General features: G+C 44.7%; 1 protein-coding gene across 1 annotated transcript in view; it reads left to right on the forward strand.

Moving 5' to 3' along the window:
- Kcnu1 (potassium calcium-activated channel subfamily U member 1) overlaps positions 1-22,019 on the forward strand; it is a 69,731-nt gene extending 47,712 nt beyond the window's left edge. Inside the window, 7 exon segments of the mRNA XM_051169888.1 lie at positions 1,597-1,821; positions 6,392-6,572; positions 8,238-8,309; positions 9,865-10,004; positions 16,304-16,498; positions 18,910-19,034; positions 21,673-22,019. Of these exon segments, the coding sequence (XP_051025845.1) occupies positions 1,597-1,821; positions 6,392-6,572; positions 8,238-8,309; positions 9,865-10,004; positions 16,304-16,498; positions 18,910-19,034; positions 21,673-21,943 (1,209 nt within the window). The 3' untranslated portion in view covers positions 21,944-22,019.
- Positions 22,020-22,968: the final 949 nt, after the last annotated feature.

The following is a 22,968-nucleotide window of genomic DNA, read 5'->3' on the forward strand; positions in this document are numbered from 1 at the left end:
TGTCCTTCTTTAAGAATGTCTGAGCACACCTTTAACCCCAGCACTTAGGAGTCAAAGTCAGGTGAGTCTTTGTGAGTTGGAGGCCAGCTTGGTCTGCATAATGAGTTATAAGCCAGCCAAGGCTACATACACCCTGAGATCCTACACACACACACACACACACACACACACACACACACACACACACGTATGTGCTAGAGAGATAACTTAGTAGTTAATAACTCTGGCTGCTTCTCCAGAGGACCGCAGTTGTATTGGCATCATCCAATTATTTCACAGTTGTCCATAACTCCAGTTCCAGAGGATCCAATACCCTTTCCTGGCCTCTGTGGGGATAAGGCACACATGTAGTGCACAGTCATACTTGTAGCCAATGTACCCATACACATACATTGATAAAATAATTTTATAAATTTTCAAAATAAAAAAGCAAGAAACCATCCCCCGCAAACCAAAACTGCAGTCTAGGAGCTCAATAAGAATTAAAGCCGATCAACACCTGTTGACCAGCACTCTACTTTCAATGTCACTCATTTCCATGCAAATGAGTTTGAACATTTAAAAATAAACTGAAGGTGACTAAAGTTAAAATAGCACATTCATTCACGCAGCTAAGACAAAGTCAGAATGCCAACTCGAGCCTGCTGCTGCATCGTCACCAAACTTTCTGTCACTCCCACTGCCACAAGAGATGCCTGTTCTCTGAAAGAAATTACTCTGTGTTCAGTTCCTTTGTTGTTTTTATGTGCCTCTGTGAATATGGGAAAATCCTAATCCAAATGTGTCTCTTACATGTCCCTTTGTTCTCAAATTTAGGGATAGAGAGCTTGTCTGCTGATAATAACGTGAAATGTATTAAATATTTGGGATCAAATGGAGTTTTAAAATAAGATTTATTGGTGTGCTCACGTGTGTGTGTGTGTGTGTGTGTGTGTGTGTGAGAGAGAGAGAGAGAGAGAGAGAGAGAGAGAGAGAGAGAGAGAGAGAGACTGCATGTAGCACCTGTATGTGGGTTCCATGGAGACCAGAAGGCGGCCTCACATTCCCTGGATCTACGGTGACAGGCAGTTGTGAGCCAGCCAAGGTGGGTGCTGGGAACTGACCTCAGATTCTCAGAACATGGAGTGGTTTTAACTTCACAGTGATTTCCCCCAACTTGGTAAGCAATTTATCAAATAGGTTCACTGGGTTAGATGTAATCAGATGAACTTGCCTATATTCAATCATTCTTGATACATGAAACGGAAATTTCACTGGCTCCAACAACTGTGTGAGAACCCACTGAGCACTACAACATGATGCATAGCAATGTAATTTTCAGGGCTCTCTTGAAAAGACAAGTTTAGCAATGGTATTTGGAAGTCTCCACTTTTTATTTAATCATACCATATTATATGATATATATGTGTGTGTGTGTGTGTGTGTGTGTGTGTGTGTGTGTGTGTGTGTGTATACCATAAGTACACCATTTTGTATGAGCAGTTGAAAGACCCTATGGTGCTATTAACATGCTGCTTTAGATGTATCTAGAACTTCAGGATGGGAAGGTGAGGCTACCGAGGAACTCTTACCAGACTCTGGCATGTGTATCCTCAGAAACGGAGCGACAAGTCCAAACACAAATTTCGGAACCACATTGTAGCATGTGTGTTTGGAGATGCCCAGTCTGCCCTGGTGGGGCTTCGGAACTTTGTGATGCCCCTGAGAGCCAGCAACTACACCCGGCAGGAGCTGAAGGACATCGTGTTTATTGGGGCTCTGGAATACTTGCAGAGAGAATGGCGGTTTCTCCGGAACTTTCCCCAGCTGTACATTATGCCGGTAAGCATCACGCGGGGATAATGGTGATAAGAGTACTGGTGTCAACAATAACCGTAATGACACTTCTAGTTTGCAGTTATATGGCACTTACTGTGTGACAGAGACCAGTTAAACAGTCTACCTCTATTGCTCACATAATCTTCTAAATAATCGTGCAGGGTAGAATATAAAGATGGTAAGCCTTAGGTGTGGGAACAGTAGGTAGCTTGTGCAAGACCACAGAGCAGCTGAGTGGGAAGAGTGGGGTTGAAATCCAGACATTACGGCTCCTGAGTTTTATGGTCTATGTACAAATGAGAATATTTCTGTGTTTGCCGATCTGTTTCTGGTTAAACCTGGGCTGGTGCTGCCTGGCCCTTTGGGCTCTGACTTTCTCATCTTTCCTGGTCACATCTTACATGGAGCACAGCTGCTCATGGGCCCTCATAAGGAAGATATGCAGAGGAGGGGCCGGATCTACCTGTTGAAAGGGACCTGTGGTTGGAATGCCATTTTGCCCTTGTCACTGTGCTGAGAGGAGGGGGACCTGAAGGAAGTGACCAGGCTCGAGGACTCTGTTCCCATGAATGTGTTAATGCGGTTACCCCGAGAATGGGGCTCGGGGAGTGGGTTCCTGATGAAATGGGAAGTTGGTCTTATGCTCTGTCTGGTGTGCCACGTGGCCCATTGCCCCTCCCCCATCACACACACACTGAGATGCAGCAGGAAGGCCCTCATAAGATTGGTCCTTCAATCTTGGATTTCCTAGATGGCAGAATTATGAGAAATGAATTTCTTTTCTTTATAACGTACACAGCCTGTGGCATTCTGTAACAGAAGCAGAAGAATGGGCTAAGACAGTATACAGTGTGTATAGCATTCCAGCTGACGTTTTATTTACACCTAACTTTCATACGTTTATACTCCAAGCTATGCCACAGTTTCCCTGGATGGAAAGCCCACTATATGTGCCATGAAAAGCACCAAAGCATTTGAATTTTTAATGAAATAATACTAGCAGTATGTGAGAAATATTGATTCTCTAAAAGAGCATATTGGATTTTTTTTTCTTGTTTTTTCGAGACAGGGTTTCTCTGTGTAACCTTGGCTGTCCTGGACTTGCTTTGTAGACCAGGCTGGCCTCGAACTCACAGTGAACTGCTGAGTGCTGGGATTAAAGGTGTGAGCCACTACCACGAGCACGGATTTTCTGTTTTTCAAAAAGTCACCATAAAATTCTCTGCTCCTCTTTGCTTCATTCTACACAACAGGAGAGAAGGTGCCTAGAGGGCGTCAGCTTTAGCCAGTGTCAGGGACGGTCAGGGTTAGATGCTATCGCAGGGCATTTCTGTGACAGACCTGATTTGGGGAGGATTGTGGAAAGATCTGGGAACTTTGGGCTGGGGAAGCCATTGAGTTCATTTAGAGCTTAATGAGCATTATTTGAGCTTTAAAGATAATGCTGAGAGCAATGTATAAAATGGAGGCTTAGCTGGATGTGGTGGTGCACGCCTGGAATCCCAGCACTCAGGGAGGCAGAGGCAGGCAGATCTCTGTGAGTTCAAAGCCAGGAATTTGGAGAGTCCATTAAAGACTGTCAGTACTGTTTAGTATTTTGTGCTTTAAGAATTCATAGTTCCAGTCAGCTGGGGTTAAAGAATTGGCTGTGGTTAAGAAGAGACCAGACTCACTAAGGTGAAATGCTTGCTTTACTGGGCCCATTGATCCTGGTTTGCTAGAGCTGAGAAATAAGCAGTGAACTAGAAGAGACCAGAATCATCGAGAGTCATAAGTTTGGGAGGATTTTATCAGGCAAAGCACGTAAAAACTGGGGTCCCCAGGAGGCTGAGGCTATACATTATGCTGTCAGTTGAATTGGTGATGTGTAAGGTACTCCTTTATAGCCTCGTTCTCCCAGGCTTCTCTCACCTAAAGTGTCAACAGGATGTCCTCCCCTCCATCCCACGTCCCTGATAAGTGAAGACTTTCATGGGACATGCCCCTTGGGCTAGTGTCCAGATATAAGTGAGTATAAACCATTTGACTCTTTCTGCTTCTGGGTTAACTCACTCATTATGATCATTTCTAGTTCAATCCATTAAACTATGACACCAGCCAAGGAATATACATGCAGTAAACATCGAACCCCAATCCAGATCTAGCCAATGGACAGGACATTCTCCACAGTTGAGCAGAGAGTGGGGACTGACTTTCACACAAACCCTGGTGCCCCATATTTGACCATGTCCCCTGAAAGGGGAAGCCTGGTGGCACTCAGAGGAAGGATAGCAGGCTACCAAGAAGAGACTTGATACCCTATGAGCATATACAGGGAAGGAGGCTCCTCTCAGTTACAGTCATAGGGGAGGGGAGTAGGGGGAAAGTGGGAGGGAGGGAGGAATGGGAGGATACAAGGGATGGGTTAACAATTGAGATGTAAAATGAATGAATTAATAAAAAATAGTTTAATAAAAAAAGAAAACAAAAAAAAAGATACTCCTTTATAATGTTGACTTGAAGGCATGAAGGGCTCATGAAGAGCAGGTGAGACTTGTCACTGTGAGAGGCCAGTAGAGGCCATTGATGAAGGTGCAGCCTCAGTTGAAGTAAAAGTCTCAGGGTTGAAGATGTCAAAGAGAAAAGTTGAAGCTTGGCACTGTGTAGCAGGCTTAGGGTCCCCGAAGAGAGCCTGGGAGGGGATACTAGCCAAAGTACAGCCCAGTTGCAGTAGGAGATCCTATATTGGAAATTCCACTACCTAGAACAGTCACCAAACACAGCAGCAGCTGTGGACTGGAGTGGTCCTGAGCCCGTGAGATGAGCTATGTGTTCTATTGCAAGCCCTTTGGAGCCTATATTGTGATTGGATCCCAGAATTCTGAGACTGAACCATATACTGTTGGATTTTGTTTTGCTCTGCTTTGATTCTATGCTCTGATTATTCTTGAAGTAAGAAAGTATTTATTTTTTATTTCATAGGCTCTCATGGTTAAGGGGCTTTGGATAGTTTAGAAAGACTTTGGATATTTTGGAGAGGCTTTGAACAGAGACTCTGGGTGTTTTAAAGAGACTGAACTTTTAGAGACTGTGAGACTTTTTAAAACTATCTGTTTTATTTTGTGACATGAAAGTTTGTGGGGATAAACAAGAAAGGAAAGGTTATGGATTAACAAGTGATGTGACTGTGTGTCAAATAGAAAAGAAGTCAGTTGTGCTGGCTAGTGTCATGTCAGCTTGACACAAGCTAGAGTCCTTTGGGAAAAGGGAACCTCAATTGAGAAAATGATCCCACAAGATTGGCCTGTGGGAAAGCCCGTGGTACATAATTGGTTGGTGACTGATGTGGGAGGGCTCAAGTCACTGTGGGTGGTGCCACCTCTGGGCTGGTGATCCTGGGTGCTATAAGCAAGTAGGCTGGGCAAACCTTGAGGAGTAAGCTAGCAAGAAGTCTTCTTCCATGGCTTCTGCTTTGGTTCTTGCCTCGGGGTTCCTGCCCCCTACTTGAGTTCCTACCTTGACCTTCTATGACGGACTGTGATGTGTAGGTATAAGCCGAACTAAAGAGAACCCTTTTTTCCACAAGTTGCTTTTGGTCGTGGTGTTTCATCACAGCCATGGAAATGCTAACTAAGACAAGGCCGCAGGTGTACTAGAGATGGGGCGACCTTGCTAGCTATTTGGAGAACACAAGTGGAGTGGGCCACTTGCAAGGGTGGGAGATAGAGAATTGGCCTTTAGCTCTACAATGTCTCCTTCTCCTTTTTCTTGCCACGTCACCTTTTGCTTTCTTTTCTCTTACTTGACTTGTCAAAGTGGATTTGTTTGTTTGTTTGTTTTTCCAATGTTTCTCTGTGCAGCTCTGGCTACCCTGGATCTTGCCCTGCAGACCAGGCTAGCCTCTAAATTAGATATCCACCTGCCTCTGCCTCCTTAGTGCTAGATTTAAAGGCCTGTGCCCACCACTGCCCAGCATCAAAAATGGGTTTTTGCTCCCCATTTCATTTCACCCAAAGTTGTCCTCTGAGAGGGGTGTGGTAGTGTGTGTGTTATTCCTCTCAGCCCCAAGCTCCCAGAATAATGACTCATGAGACTCAAAATATATTTACAAGTACCTAGGCCATAGCTAGGCTCTTCTCTGACTAGCTCATAACTTAAAATAACCCATTTATACAAATCTATATTCTACCACAGGGCTGGTTACCTCTGCTCAGGTATCATGCATCTGTCCTCCTCACATATTCCCTGGTAAATCCTCCATACCTGGTTCTATCCCAGAATCTGTTCTCCCAGCCAGATGTTACTCTTTTTGTTCTACCATTTTCTATAGGCATTGGGTTCTTTTTTTTTTTTTTTTTTTTTTTTTTTTTTTAATGCATCCATATAAAACACAAGATATTTCTACAGAGGGGCCTGTCTGTTCATAGTAAGATATTAACTACTGATCAGGACAAGGTATCAGACAATTGATAACTAAGTTTTGGTCAAGCCAGTAGAGGCTTTGGCTAAAAACTGCATCAAGCCAAAAGACCCGCCATCATAAACCATGATGCCCATGTGACAATCCCTTCACTATGTGGAATTCTCCCCTTAGGGATCTGCACTCTATACTGGGGATCTGCATGCAGTCAACATAGAGCAGTGCTCTATGTGTGCAATTTTAGCCACCCCAACTAAGCCGTCTGGCAGCCAGATCGTGGTGGATGCTGAGACTATCATGGCCACCCTCAACATCCAGTCCCTGAAGATCAGATGCCATCCCTCGACACCTTCAGGTCAGAACAACTAGGGAGGGTGGGCTAGGGAAAGATAATTAACTTCTCTACACATTCATGAGTTGTGGGTAGGAAGAAGGATTGGGACAGATGTCTCAGAGTCTCTGACTCTGACAACACTATGGTAAGAGCAAACCAGTTATTTCCTCTGGAATTCTAAGGCAAATAAAAACCCATATCCATCTTCAAGGTAGAATTCATATAAGCTGGTTTCTTATTTTAAGGGCAAAAAACAATGGGATTTAAGAGACATTATTTTTTGCTGCTATTGGAAAATAACTATTTTCATTATTAGAAAAATTGCTAATATTGGAAAGCATAGCAACTATTATGACAACAAGAGATACTATCAATCAATCTCATGGACTTACGGACATTATTCAGTTGTTTTAAAGGCTTAACTTCCTTTATAGGTTGGAAAAATTTTGATTTTAAGTTTTCTGAGACAGTGTCTCATTATGTCCTGGAACTCTTTATGTAAACCAGGCTGGCCCTGAACTCAGAAAGATCCACCTGCCTCTGCCTCCTGAGTGCGGAAGTTAAAGGTGTGTCCACTACTCTCAGCTAATGTTTTTTGTAACTGTAAAGTATAGATTCATCCCAGGATGTTGGGGTTAGGTGCACAGCCGTGAGGACTCCACAAGAGTGTCCAAAGTGTCCATGAGAGCACACGGCCTTCTGGACATGTTCATGGGAGGCCTGAAGGGTTTCCAGTAATGCTCTGATTACTTTCTGCACACTGCAGGGAGAACAGATTGGCAAACCTAAGCAGTGAACTAAATAATATCAGCATAGACGGTAATTAAGTTTCATATCCTTCAGGATATGAGGATTGTTACCTCCTCCACATCAAAGATTATTCTTTACAGAATCCCAAGGCATTCCAAGTAGAGACAGGGTTCTCAGAGTGGGATACTGTGGGGTGCCACTTGGCTCTGAAGAGCAGAAATAAGAAACAAACAATATCCACCAGAGGGTTTTGAGGCTGCAGCTAACACAGATCCAGAATCCTACTGCAGGCTCTCCAGAAGCACTCATGAAACAGCAGCAGCCACTCACTAGCAGTTTCCTAAAGGTTCTCTAAGAGAATCAATGTGGCTGAGGCATTACTCAGACACCTTCTTTCTCAGAGACTTATGTGTCACACACACACCAACCACATCACCCCCTCAAAAAGAGAGGAGGCCAAATACAGTCACACATTCAACTCTCTGTACCAAGGGTTCTTCATTTGTTGATTGAACCCAACCACAGACAGAATATATTCAGAAGAAAATTCATCTATATTAAACATAGAAACACTTACATACCTTACACTGCTGTTCTTCAAACCTTAGTACTACAGATATTTATGCTGTTGGGTATTATAAGCCATCTGAGGTAATGTAAGGTACTTGGGAGATTATGCATTGGTGCATAGTTATGCAAATAACTGTGGCACTTTCTGAGAAAGGGCTTCAGCATCGAATGATTGATACTTACAGGGACTCCAATTCCTGTAGATATCAAGGGACAATTATAATATCTTTTTCTAAATACAGAAAGGAATTTGGGATTTGGAGCAGAAAGTAACTTCGCATTGGGTCACATGATATTACTGTGTATCTGATAGCTAAGGTTTTTTGAGCTGTTTATTTGTACTTGTTGTCTCTTTGTCATCTGTAGAAGCAAAGACTGCATCCACCTTTGGTAAACATGGCAGAAGTTACCGGAACATCCCTGTTCTCACTGAACTGAGTAAGTTGTGTTTCAAGCAGACTATTCAAGGGAGAGACTTTTATGGTACCTAGTTGATGCCTCAGCATCTTTCTAGAATCCACAGGCAGAGAACTGCAGAGCAAGGATGGGTCCCAGAGACCTTATGGGGTTGTTTGGATGCTCCATTGGCCTTCTACCCAACTGGAGACACCATCCATTGAACGCTGTTCTAAGCATCTAAGCCAGCAGCTGCCAGTCTACTTGCAACCACTTTTAAGCTTAAATTGTTGCAAGTTTAACGTGTATCTTAATTGCTTCTTCCCTCTTAACCATCTCTAACTTTCACAATATAATACACTAAGCGTATTATTAAAAGAAATGCAAATTAAGTGAGTGGGCACGAGATGAGGTGTGTCTAAGCACCCAGCAGGGAGGGACCACAGGAGTTATTCAGCCAAAGCTCCCCTGGAAACAGACATTCACTGTCACTCAACTAACAAGTCAGACCACCCAATCTTTGCTCTTCTTTGCTGGAAAGGATCAGAGTGAAATAAGGGAGCCATAGGTCTGTCTTCAGTATAACATATGCAACCTAAGGGAGAGTGGGGAGGATTTTTGAGGCCAATAGTTTAAATGACCTAGCAGAATTAAGACAAACCTTTATGATTGAGTGTATGCACATGGGGCACTTGGTTTTCTCCTTTCACCGCATGAATCCCAGGGGTCAAACTCTGGTCATCAAGCCTGGCAGCAAGTGCTCTTTAACCTATTGAGGCTTCTCTCAAAACCCCACTTTGTTTTTTGAGACAGGATCTCTCATTGGCCTGGAGGTCACCAAATGAGCTAGTGGGGCTGGTGGAGAGCTTCCAGGGTCCTACCTGCCTCTTTAGCTAAGCACTGGGACTATAAGAATGAACCATCATGCCAGGCTCCTCTAGGTTTTCATTTTTATTATTTTAATTTATGTTTATGGGTGTTTTGTGTGAATGCCTGTGTCTCATGTGAATGCCTGGTGCTCAGAGAGGTCAAAAGGGAGTGTGGGACCTCCTGGAATTGGAGTTTCAGACAGTTGTGAGCTACCATGTGGATGCTGGGTGCTGACAGTAGCTCCTTTGGAAGAGCAGCCAGGGCTTGTTTTGGTGTTTCGTTTTGGTGTGTGTGTGTGTGTGTGTGTGTGTGTGTGTGTGTGTGTGTGTGTGTGTTTTGAAGCAGGACTTCTCTGTGTAGCCTTGGATGTCATGAACTCCCTTTGTAGACCAGGCCAGAGATCCGTTTGCCTCCGGCCCCCCGCCCCTGCGAGTACTAGGATTACAGGGGTACACCACCACGCCCAGCCAGCCAGTACTCTTTTCAGCCTCACAGCTTTTAAAATATAAATTCCAGGTTCGAGCAGTTATTCCTGTTTGTGGGGCAAGCCCTTTACTGACTGAACGATGACTTCATGTTACTATGGAGTGACATGAAGAAAAGTCCACGGGACACTCTCCCCTGCAGAGCTTTGCTGTGCCAGAGACGATCCAGTGTCGGAATGTAGGCAGCGACCTCTCACTTCCCATGTGTGCTGGCCTTGCATTTCACTCTCATTGCCTTACAGAGAACCCCTCCAACATCCACTTTATCGAGCAGATTGGTGGACTGGATGAGACAATCAAAGGAACTAGCTTACATCTCAGCACCGCCTTCTCCACGGGCACCGTCTTCTCAGGCAACTTCTTGGATTCTCTCCTGGCCACGGTAGGTGCAGATGAATCAGGGTACCCAGAGCAAGCCCCTTGCAGAGAGGCCACAGCGCACAGCTCTAACCTCTTCTTAATTTTTCCAAAAAGGCAACTCTGCAAGTTACAATCTTGCGGTCTTGGCACGTAGATCCCAGATGCCTGGGGGAATGGGTACCAGACTTGGATCTTCACATTCATCTGGGCAGACCAGGCCTCTTGGTGTCAGATCTCTATAGATCATCCCAGTAGTACATGTAGAAATCACCCTAAGGAGATGCAGGATTTTCAAGGGAAAACGGTTGGCCTTGGGCAGGAACACGAGGCTTGTCAGATCTAAGTCAGCTCTCCCTCTGCATTGCCCCTCTCTTGGGATCCATTTTAAGCACCTGGTTATGGCTCAGTAGTTCTCTGGCAGTAACAGATGCCTGGCATCATTACAGGGATCCACATAAGTACAGTCCTGTTGTATAAACTATACTAAGACTCTTAAAGGCTTCTCTACCCTGGCTAGTTCCCAAATCACAGAGAAATGATTTTATAAGCTTTAAAGCACCAGAGCTGGGCAGATATCAACCCTCTAAGCTATTTTTGCTATCTCCTAGCTACACAGCCCAACTTACTTGCCGGTAAGTCATCCTGTCTGGGCTGGATCTGCTTTTCTCTCCAGCTTCCTCTCCTCCTGGTCTCTCCCACACCCCAAGCCCTGCCCACCTCTTTTCTGCCCAGCCCAGGCTGTCAGCAACTTTATTTACCAATCTGTGATAAAATTGGGAGGCAAAGTTACACAACATCGCTTGGTGTAAGTGAGACCGTGCTTGTCTGGGGTGTAAACCAGATCTTGGCGGGGGGGGGGGGGGCAGTAATTAGCATTAGACTACATAGCACCAGACCAACACAGAGTCCACTTTGAAATAGCAATTGAGCACCTGTACTGTGCTGGGCACTGCACAAAGATACAGCAATGGCTGACTCAAACACGGGTAACTAGTTACATAAAAAGAATGTATGCAAGGGCAAAGGTCAGGGTAGATAGGAAATGTGGGGCTTAGGGAAAGGGGTTTCAGTTATGACCAAGGAAGGGGATTTTGAGAAGACACATCTGGAGGAGAATGGATGCCACGCAGAGCCTTGAGGAAGGCTGTTCTAAGCAAGAGTAAGGTTAAGAGCGTATCCAGGGTATCTGAGGAATTTGAACTTGTCTAGGCTCCAGAGAGTCTGTGTACAGCTATTTGTGAATGACTGTACAAACTCCTGAAAGGAAATCACATAATCTACCAGCTCACAGACTCCCCCTGCCCCCCTAGGCTATTTGAAAAGAAGGTTACAAAAAGACCAAATATCAATATACAGATTTTAAATGCACGAGGCTCTGAGGAAAGTTTGGAGGAAAACTCTGCTTTCTGTAATTCCACGGAGAGAATCCAGAGTCATTGCCGAACCATGTGGTTGCCTCAAAGGCAGGTTGCACACTTAGACAGCATGGCTGGGCCATGCACAGCCTCTTCATGGCCTTAAAGCTCTTTAGTCCTGAGGGAATTACATGGTGCTGCTCCCACTGAGCTCTTAGACAGATACCTCTACCTTGGTGCTAGAACACCATGAAACAAGCCGCCAGGCTATCAGGGTCTGGAAGGCCAAGCCACGCACATTTGCACTGAAGGGGGAAGCAAGTCGAGTACTTTTCTGAGGTAACTCTTGTTGGCATTGTGTAATTGGATGTCACCAATGTGTCAATCAGCTTCCTAACAATTAAACTGGTACACAGGGCAGAAGGTGACTGTTGGTGAACTTGACTGGTCTGAAAGCTATTGTAAGTGTGTTGTAGCTCTCCGTTCCCTTCATATTCTCTAAAGCTACGGACGGCCTAAAATGGAGACTTACGTAACTGCCTATTGGGCTACATACACAGGAAAGAAGCCAAAAGAGCTCTTTGGTTGTCAGAAGAGCAGTGTCATAGTGCATTTTTATATTGCTATAGTAAAATATGTGAGGCCAGGTAATTTATAAACAGCCGGCTGTCTTTGGCTCACAGTCTGGAAGCTCTGAAGACCAAGGGCATAGTGCTGGTATCACTTAGTGTGCAGTGTCGGGTTTCCTGCTGTGCTTTTCACTGTAAAGAAGAGACACACAGGGCTGGAGAGATGGATCAGTGGTTAAGAGCACTGCCTGCTCTTCCAAAGGTCCTGAGTTCACTTCCCAGCAACCACATGGTGGCTCACAACCACCTGTAATGTGATCTGATGCCTCTTCTGACCAAGGTGTACATGCAGGCAGAACATTGTAGACATAATAAATAAATAAATAAATAAATAAATAAATAAATAAATAAAGCAAACAAAAAGAATTGGTTAAAGAAGAGACAAACAGAATGCAAAGCTGGGTGTGGCCAGCAGAGGCCACTGATAAACAGTGAAGGAAACCGGTCACTTGGAAGATGGGTAAGGTGGATCTTGTGCAGAACAGACCCAGCAACAGCACAGACCAAAAGAGAGACAGCCCACAAGCTCCCTGGCCTCCTCTTGCATGTAAGTCTCCAGGTTTCAAGGACCCAGAAAGAACTGCTTCAGCTCTTCATCTTTTTACCCCTCACATGACTCCTCTGTTTCCCTACCTGTCTACTAGGATTCCTACGGTACTACTTTTCCATTGCTTATACTTTTGCTCTGTATATTTATCTAGTTCTGTTTATGCATGTTTCCATTTGGAGGCAAACATGGCCTCCATGTTTATTCACCTTGTATCTATATTTAGAGATGTATCTTGACATCACCTTATTGTCTTTTAAAACACTCTATTTCTACTTTTTATTCTCCTTCTTACATTTATCTAGTTTTGCTTTTGAATTTTTCACTAGTGGATTTTTTTCTTTTTTTCTTTTTTTTTTTTTTTTGGCTTTTCAAGATAGGGTCTCTCTCTGTTGCCCTGGCTGTCCTGGACTCGCTTTGTAGACCAGGCTGGCCTTGAACTCAGAGATCCGCCTGCCTCTGCCTCCCGAGTGCTGGTGTTAAAGCTATGTGCCGACACTCTTGGCTAACTTTTTTCTTTTTCTTTAACTTTCTATATTTTTCCAATCTCATGTTCTTTTCTTTTTTTCTCCTTTGTGCTATTGTCCTCCACTCCCCTCCTTCTTCCTCCTTTTGCCTGTTTAACATGACTTCTCTTGTGCTACATTTAGGATTCCTACGCGTGTCCCAGATTTTTTAACTTCATAGCACATTCTACAGCAGTGTTGCTCTATGGTCACTGATGATACACTAGTGGGCTACACATGACTCAAGTGTGTGTGCCTCTACCTTGTCTGAGCTGATGATGTAGCTGCGACAACGCTTTCCTTCTTGCTGCCGGGTGCCGGAGCTGAGCTTCCAGAGGTGGGCTGTTCAGTGAGAAGATCCATATGCATAGGAAAGGGCATCGGGGCCAAAAGATGTGCAAACTGCAACACAACCCCAGCAGGGCAAGGCCACACGAGGCCTCTGAAATATCAGAATCCATCAACTGAACTCAGAGACACTGAAACTGGTGAAATCCCACACGAGGACACAAGCATTTGCTACAGAAAAGATCAGCGACCTGAACAAGGACACAAATGAATCCAACCCTGAGAGAGAGAGCCGTCCAGTGGGAAGCAGCATTGATAACTAAGCCAGTGCAAACTGGACTGGACTTAAAAGTCAGCCAGATGGAAGAAAGTTTAGTAAGAAAAACCAAGTAGATATGTGGGAAGGGAAAAATAAAAGTACAACGGAGACAGTCACCATCAGTTCTCGAATCCTCAGCCATCAAGGAAACGAAGACTAAAGTGCTCTGAGACTGTGCCTCATGCTGGGCAGAATGGCCATCGAAATAAATGGCGACTAAGGCTGGCCAGAGTGTAGGGAACGGTGGGCCTTATTCACAGCTGCTGGGAAGGTACATTTCTGCAGACACTGTGGAAATCGGGGTGGAGATGACTTGGTGGTTCTGAGTGCCTGGTCCAGAGTTGAGGTTTCGGCACCTGCGTGACAGGTGAGTGTGGATCTGTGCACACCTGATGCTGATGGAGACAAGAGCACTGCTAGGGTTCTGCTGGCTGCCAGCCTAGCCAGAGTAATGCAAGATACAGGGACAGTGAGAGACCTTGGATCCAAAAGAATGAGGCCCAAAGTGATAGTTCTTCTCTTTAGCCTCCACATTCACACAGGAGCAGAGACCATCAGCCATATGTCTGCATGCACCATTTACACACAGACACATAGAAAAAAAACTTTCAATAAACTTTTATTATTAAAAAAAAAAAAAAAACTTGTCTCAGGAGGCAGAGGCAGGTGGCGCTCTCTGAGTTGAAGGCCAGCCTGGTCTACAGACTGAATTCTAGGACATCCAGGTCTACACAGAGAAACCCTGTCTCAAAACAAAAACAAACAAAAGAAGAACTATTACGTAATCTAACTCCTAGGTGTACATCCAAAGGGCACCAAGCCAACATACTACAGAAGTAGCTACACATCTATGCTATTCGCAACAGTTGAGGAACACAACCAGCCAAACACCCATCAACACACAAATGCATAAAACGTAGTACATGAGCACAATGGAATTTTTTGCAGCCATAAGGAAAAAGAGGTCATGACATTTACAGGAAAACGCCTGCACTCATAAGTTGTAATGTTAAGTATAATAAGACAAATGCAGAAAGACAATACCATGTTTCTTTCATATGTAAACCTGTGTGTGTGTGTGTGTGTGTGTGTGTGTGTGTGTGTGTGTGTGTGTGTTTAGGTCATGAGACAAGGGGATCATGAGAGGTGAGTGTGATATTTAAGGGAGGTAGGGAATATACAGAGCAACAGGATAGATGCAATAGGAGAGTGGAGACTAACTGGGGCAATAAAGGGAAGCAGCTGGATGGGGAGGGGGAGAGGGAGAGGGAGGGGAAACAGTGGGGAGGGGAGATTGGGAAGAAAATATAAAGACACATACGTATGCAGACGCCATCATGAAACCCATTGCTTTATTTTGTCAACCCAAAAAAATAATAATTAATAAATAAAACTCTTAGATACATATTCAGCCATCTTGAGAAAACCTGCTATGTGATAAGTAAGAGAAATTGAAGCAGTAATTCTGGAGAAGGAAATTTTTGAAGACACCTCAGATTGTTTAGACTCAAGCTTGTTTCTATGAGAACTTGTCCCCATTTCCTCTTTTGGTTTCATCTGGATGTCAAATGTCTGGTTGGAATAAGAATGGCCCTCACAAGCCGGCCGTGGTGGCGCACACCTTTAATCCCAGTACTTGGGAGGCAGAGGCAGGTGGATCGCTGTGAGTTTGAGGCCAGCCTAGTCTACAAAAGTGAGTCTAGGATAGCCAAGGCTACACAGAGAAACCCTGTCTCAAAAAAAAAAAAAAAAAAAAAAAAAAAGAATGGCCCTCACAGGCTCAAGTCTTTGAATGTTTAGTCGTCAGGGAGTGGCACTATTCGAAAGGATTCAAAGCGTTACTCTGTGTATCCTTGCTGAAGGAAGTGTGTAACTGGGGGTGGGACTTTGAGGTTTCAAAAGCCCACACCAGGCCCAGCATCTCTCTCTGCCTGTACATCACGATGTAGAACTCTCAGCTCCTTCTCCAGCACCATGTCTGCCTGTGTGCCACCATGTTCCTTGCCATGATGATAATCAAATAACCTCTGAACCTGTAAGCAAGTCCATATTAAATGCTTTCTTTGATAAGCATTGCCTTGGTCATGGTGTCTCTTCACAACCATAGAATAGTGATCAAGACACCAAAGATTCTAAAACTTTACGTATCTGATGCCTGTAACTGTTACTGTGCTGAAAAGACCTATGCGAACCCCATGTGTTTGTGAGTGACATCACTGTGTGGCTTTAAGGAGGTTATTCAAGGGAATATAAGTAGAGTCACATCTAAAAGCCCTCAATAGTTGATAACAATGTCAGTGCAAGCTTCAGGAAAAAATCTGTCTCGTTAGTTATATAAGACACTTAAAAATAAGCATTGATGATCCTTAGGGTATTGTGGCTTGGCACACTACTCTGATCACTTACAAAAGGAAAGGACACTGCACTGTCAGTCTCATCACTCACTTCTCAGTGTCGGCTCTTTAGGAACAAGATCTGCCTTACCGCTCTGACTGACCCAGCTGCCTACCCAATCTGCCAACTCACATTCGATTTTGATAGTGACAATGGAAAACAGCGTTCTGCACCATCAGGCCATTTCCAGTGGTGATGTTCACTAAATCTCCGCGTCTTAACACTTCTACCATTGGTGTGCTGGCCCTTCTGATTTCACACATGACTGACCTTTGCTTTCCAGGCCTTCTACAACTACCATGTCCTGGAATTACTTCAGATGCTAGTGACAGGAGGCATAAGCTCTCAGATGGAGCAGTATTTAATTAAGGACATACACAGTGAGATTGAAGATAGCAGTTCCACAGTCCTGTCTGGGAGGAAACGGTGTAAGCTGGGACTTCTCTCTTTAGACGACACCATTCTATCAGACATTAAGGTGAGTCTGTGTCTACTTTTACTATAACTCGCTAGCCAACTTCTTTTAATTGTCTGAGTTTCTGAAAACAGTCTAGGTTGCTTGGTTTCCTAAATGGCCTACAACACAGAAATAACAATCAGTAAGTATTTAATACAGCACAGTGTCATAACGTCAGAGTACCTGTACACAGTACATTTTTGTTGGTTGTGTTTGCAAGATCTCGAGAGATAGTGAAAGCAATTGTTTCCTCTATGCTCCAGCTGAATCTGAAAGCAAGATCAGAGAGGCCCAATACTATGAATGTGTCCCCTATAGATCCTATATTGGAAGCTCAGGCCCTAATGTATCCATGTTGAACGGTGAGCCCATTAAAAAAATGACTGGTTGAGGGGCTATCTCAACTGGATGCCAGGAGCAGGAGCAGGTTTTCAGTAGAAGGGCGGGCTTGGGCTCCTCCCTTCTTCCTCACATGTGGCCTCTCTTGCCCATTCACCTTGTCATGAGACAATGCGACAGTAAGGTTGTTGTCACCTGTAGCCCCCCTTGACCTCAGCCTTCCCGGAAGTCCTAGAACCTCTCTGCATCTATTTCAGTCTTTTGTGTTTGATCTGTCCAAGGACGGCTTGAGTTAAGTAACTAATCTCATTTAACAGACCAAGAAACAGGTTTACCTGAGGCCATCACAGTCTCGACGGTATAACAGCAGGGTTCCACCTAAGGAGTGTGGTCCAGGTTCTCCCTATGGCCTCGGTACCCGAAATGCTAAAGAATTCTGGTCTGGCTAGCTGTAACCAGGCAGAACTCTGTGGCTGAGTCTAAGAATGTCACTGACACTTTCTTAGCCCAGGGAACTTGTAAGAGGTAGATTATTAGACTATAACAAGATTACATGATGGGTCTACAAAGTGAGTCCAGGACAGCCAAGGCTACACAGAGAGACCCTGTCTCGAAAAATAAACAAATCAAAACAAAACAAAAAAAAAGATAACATGACGGGCACCTTCCAGTGGGTCATCTCTTTGTTCAGGGACCAGAGTAGAGTGCAGCCTGGTCAGAAGGGATCTACTTCTCAATGCTGTGCTTTTTAGTTTTCATTGACACTACATCCACATGTCCAGTGTTATGGTCAGGACGCACCAGGACAGGAAGACATCTTTTGTAGACTCAACAGATATCAGCAGAGCCCCCTTCAAAGGAGTGTGCTCTTTAGTCCCCTGTGCTGCACACATCTCAGCACACAATGACAATATGAGCATGACCTATGTTCTGTGCCTGAGAATTCCAGGTGCAAATACTACCTGCATTTCTGTGGTTCTGGGATCCTTACCTGCAGTTCAATAGTGAGTAATAAGCCCAGGAAGCTGCTGCAGGCATGTTCTGTTATCTCCAGGGCAACAGCAGATTGTCCTGTATTTCTGTCCTCAATTTGATCTTCCCCCCAAGGAATCACAGAAGTAAGTAGCTGTTTACCTTGTCTTTCTGTAGGCATAAGGTTATTGTGTAATTCAAATACTGGTTTCTGTGCCCCCGCCCCCAATCTGGTACAATCCTCGTTCTGAGAAATTCCTGTCTCAATGTGTGTAAACACTGTTGCCTAATTGTCTCTTGATATGCCAATAAAGCAGCTTACAGCCAATCACTGAGCAGTGATTAGACTAGGGCTGGACTTCCTGCCAGCCCAGGGAGGAGGAGTTAGAGGAAAGTAAGGGACTTAGGCACAGGCAGAGGCCCAGGAGACATCAGGAAAGATCCAGATGAGCAGCAAAAGATAAAGTGCAAGTATCTTTGGGATTTATGCTAGGAGGAAGGCAAACTACCATAGAAGGTTAGAAATACAGTAATTACTGCTCAGGATTGTGCTGTAAACCTTGATAAACAAATAATATGAGTCTCAATTATTTTGGGTGATAGCTGGGTTGAGAGAGAAACTGAGAACACAACTTTATAAAAATAACTGGTCTACAAAATGAGTCTAGGACAACCAAGGCTACACAGAGAAACCCTGTCTTAAAAAAAAAAAAAAAAAGACAAGCCAAACAACAATAACAACAAAAACTTTAACACCTATCTGCCCCTGCCTTTGAACTGTGATTTTGTTGACCAGAAGTTTAGAGCAAGAATGCTTGGGATTCCCTGAAGTTCACCTCTAAAACAGAAGTTTTGAACCTGTTGCTCATCATTAATTCTTAATGGTGGCCAAAGTAGCAAGAGTGAAAGAATGCACAAGGGCACCTGTCACCACCCCGACCAGGGCTCTGGGGGAAAACCTGAATGATGAAAGTGTTTGAAAATCATCATAAACTTCTGTAACTGCCCCCCTTCCCTGCTACCCCAAGCAGATGAATGTCTGTCAACAAACAAAACTCAAGAAAGTTCCTGCAACTATATAAAGTGCTTAGCAAATGCCTGTCATTCTGTTCTCTTCCCAGCCAAAAAGAACCTTTGGACAACTGTTCTGTGGCTCACTGGATACTTACGGGATCCTATGTATTGGCTTATACCGTGTGATAGATGATGAGGAGAACAACTCAGAACACAAAAGGGGAGTATGATGGTTTGACAACTGCTAGCCCCCTTCCAAGTGTGAGAACCAAGGGCACTCGGTCTCAAAGAAAGCCAAGTCCAGAGCTCAGACCAGACCAGAATTCAGGGGGATAGATAATAATGTAAGAGTGGGTCTAAAAATCAGGAGCTGTGTGATCTGGGAGGATGATACAGTGCAGAGAGGAGATGGGAGGAGTGATACAGTGCAGAGAGGAGATGGGAGGAGTGATACAGTGTAGAGAGGAAATGGGAGGAGTGATACAGTGTAGAGAGGAGATGGGAGGAGTGATACAGTGCAGAGAGGAGATGGGAGGAGTGATACAGTGCAGAGAGGAGATGGGAGGAGTGATACAGTGTAGAGAGGAGATGGGAGGAGTGATACAGTGCAGAGAGGAGATGGAGGAGTGATACAGTGCAGAGAGAGAGGATGGGAGGAGTGATACAGTGCAGAGAGGAGATGGGAGGAGTGATACAGTGCAGAGAGGAGATGGGAGGAGTGATACAGTGCAGAGAGGAGATGGGAGGAGTGATACAGTGCAGAGAGGAGATGGGAGGAGTGATACAGTGCAGAGAGGAGATGGGAGGAATGGTACAGAGTTGTGAAGATGTAAAAGTTCAGATTGGCTGCTTGGTAGTATAAAAGCAGGGTTGTCATGGATACATGAAGCAATGGTGGACTTTGCAGTAAGGATAAGGACCTGCAATCCTGATGAAGTTAGCGAGGCCATGCCCTCAGAGCAAGGGAGTGGGAGAGAAAGGATAGTGGGGGACTGTGGGTGGAGAGTCATTTACTGAAGCTTAAAATCTCTGACATGGGACTTTGTCAGAAAGTGGAAACATTCCGTTTGCACCAGCAAAGTGGTTTGGAGATGGAGAATCTTTGGGTAGCGGATGTCAGAGAAGTGAGCCTGGGTGGCATAGTTGTAGGCCACATAGACACTGTAGGGACGCACAGCTGTGATGCAGCTAGAGTTAGAAAGAAAATGTTAGCCAAGCGCTGAAGACCTACATAACCATGGCAGTCTACAGATGATGCTGATGGATTAGTAGGAAGAGACAGCTAGCTTTAGCCACTCACCTTTGGGACAGTGGGGGGAAGAGCAGTGCTCTGAGCTCAGCACCAGAAAGCATAAATGATTCCTATGAAAAATACATTCCTCTGTCCCACTCTCGCCCAGCTCTAAATCCTGCCCCTCACACTTCTGGAAAATCTGTAGAGTATGTTTTTTGGAAGAATGGGCAACTTATATCTGAGAGGGCCTCAAGGAAGGAGATGGCATTTCTCCTTTAAAAGGAAGGTGTGAATGTGCTAAGTGCTAATTAGAACCAACCAGAGCCACTGAGGACTGGATGGGAACAGAGGATCAGGAGATTACCCACCACAGGAAGGTCCAGCCTGCATGTCTTAGAAGAGGGGATCTTTGGGGGAAGCAGTGAAGGTCACAGAAGGTCAGCCCGCCTATGTTTTGGTGATGAATCCTCAGTATTTATTCACACCTGTTGAAGTTTGCTCTAAACTTGTTATCTTGTGGAGGTATCTTGCTTCCTCCAACATTTTCCGGTGGAGGCCCAGCTGTGGGGTTTCTTTCAGGTTAGTTTGAATAGAAAGTTGGCTTTTAAATGCATTTATTATTTGGCCGGGCTACCTTCTGTGTGAACTTCGGTGACATACACACCCGGTTAAGATGTAAATCTGTATGGAAATATCTGGAACACTAGCACATTGTAGGAATCGAACTGTATCCTTCGGTTTCTCTGGTTAAAGGAGCTTTTTCACAGTCAGGTGCTGAGCTTGCTTTCGTTTGTCTGTTGTTCTAGAGGTGGAACCCGGCAGGCACATGTTCTGCCATTGGCCCATCTCCCCACCTCATATCACAGTTTTCCTCAGTGTTCAGAACTGTGCTAGTTGAAAGTATTAGTACACTGAGAGCAGATGATCCTCAGGTCAGAGAAGCCCACGGAGGTGGAATATTCCAGACACAGTCTCATTTCTCTCTCATTAAAATGATGAGAACATGGACTGGAGAGATGGCTCAGTGGTTAAAAACACCGTCTGCTCTTCTGGAGGTCCTGAGTTCAATTCCCAGCAACCACATGGTGGCTCATAACTATCTATTGTGAGATCTGGTTCCCTCTTCTGGTGTGCAAGTGTACATGCAGGCAGAACATTGTATATGTAATAAATAAATACATCTTTTTTAAAAAAATGATGAGAACAGGGGGTAGGCGAGGGGTGGGCTGGAGAGATGGCTCAGTGGTCAAGACTACTGTCTGTTCCTCCAAAGGTGCTGGGTTCTGTTCCCAGCAATCACATGGTAGCGCAGAACCATCTATACTGGGATCTGATGCCCTCTTCTAGCGTGCAGGTGTACATGCAGATAGAATGTTCATGTTTACTTTATATATATATATATATAAAGAGGATAAGAAGAGCTGCTCCCAGACAGCTGGGGGTGCCACACCAAGGTGAGTGCGTTATAGAGAGGTGAAAAGTCAATTCCCTCGTTTTTCCAGGATCTCTCTCCTGTTATTGTGTACCAGTGAAGAAAAGAAAAACCAGGTCAAAATGTCCTCTTTATTTGAGGCATTGCCTGTAGCTACACTGTCTAAATTGCAGTCTCAGAATCCATCCTTGGCTTTCCTCACAGGTTTGTGATCACCAGGCCGGCTAACGAGTGTAACCTGCTGCCCTCAGATCTCGTGTTTTGTGCCATCCCTTTTAGCATCAGCTGTTACAAATCAGACAGTGCTTCTTCAGCTCCAATTCTTGATGACATTTCAAATGTGACGCCATTGGCTCCCGAGTCACAGCCGCAGCTTTCCGAAGTCAGCTCTGTGTTAGAGCTTCATCGTTCCCACTCCCGAATCTATCCCTTGGAGCCCTTCATTGCCGATGGTTTTGAGCAAGAAAAACAATAAAAACAGAAGCGTGCTATTCTTGTGCCCATTGCTTAGTGGCCGACGAGTCAGCAAGCCCACACCACTGTGGAAGGGACTGTCTCTGATGTGATGAATAAAGATGCACATGATAAATGCTATTAAAGTTCATTGCTCTCTTTCCATGAGCAAGAAACGGGTTCATTCGAACTAAATTAAGAAGTCCACCTGGAGCTAATTTGTCTATGAATAAGACCTAGGTACATGCTTGAGAAGACAGGGCAGATGTTCATTGAAATGGTATTCTGGGATCACACTGAAGCAGGGGAATCAGCAGAATTTGGGCTAACCTGGGCAATAGGGATGGGTTCCTTTTAGAAAGACCAGTCCTTGCTCCCAGAACATTGCAACCATTACAAACTGCTAAGGCCAGGGAGACCATAAAAAGTCCTATCCTGAGCCATGTGCGGTGGCTCACGCCTGTAATCCCAGCACTCAGGGAGGGAGAGGCAGGCGGATCTCTGAGTTCCAGACCAGTCTGGTCTAAACAGTGAGTCCAGGACAGCCCAGGCTACACAGAGAAACCCTGTCTCAACAACAACAACAAAAGTCCTATCCATTTTGTGTCGGCCAGCTCTTCCATACACCCGGTGAGACTCCATTGGCACAAGCTGATTTCCCCTTGGCCAGCAGGTATCAGTTACAGATAAGCTGTTGCTTAGGGGTGGGAGCCACTGTTCACTTCCCTCTCTTAGCGGCAGGATCCCATCCAGCTTGAGCCTGTGCAGGCTTTCTATGTCCTGCCACAGTCAATATGAGTTCATGAGCGTCAGTCCCGTTGGGATATTTTTTTTTGTCTTCCTGGTATTTTTGTTTGTTTTGATTTTCATTTTTGTGTTTTGGTTTTTGTTGAAAGAGAAAGAAAGAAAATTTAGGTGGGTAAGGAAGTGGGGGGCATCTAAGAGGAGTTTTGGGAGGGGATGAATGATCAAAATATAGTGTATGGAAAAAATTAGTTTAAGAAAAGTCATATGCAGATCCCAGGTGTACACTCACTTCTGTAGCTC

The sequence above is a fragment of the Acomys russatus genome, chromosome 27 (assembly GCF_903995435.1).
Source record: "Acomys russatus chromosome 27, mAcoRus1.1, whole genome shotgun sequence".
Lineage (NCBI taxonomy): Eukaryota > Metazoa > Chordata > Mammalia > Rodentia > Muridae > Acomys > Acomys russatus.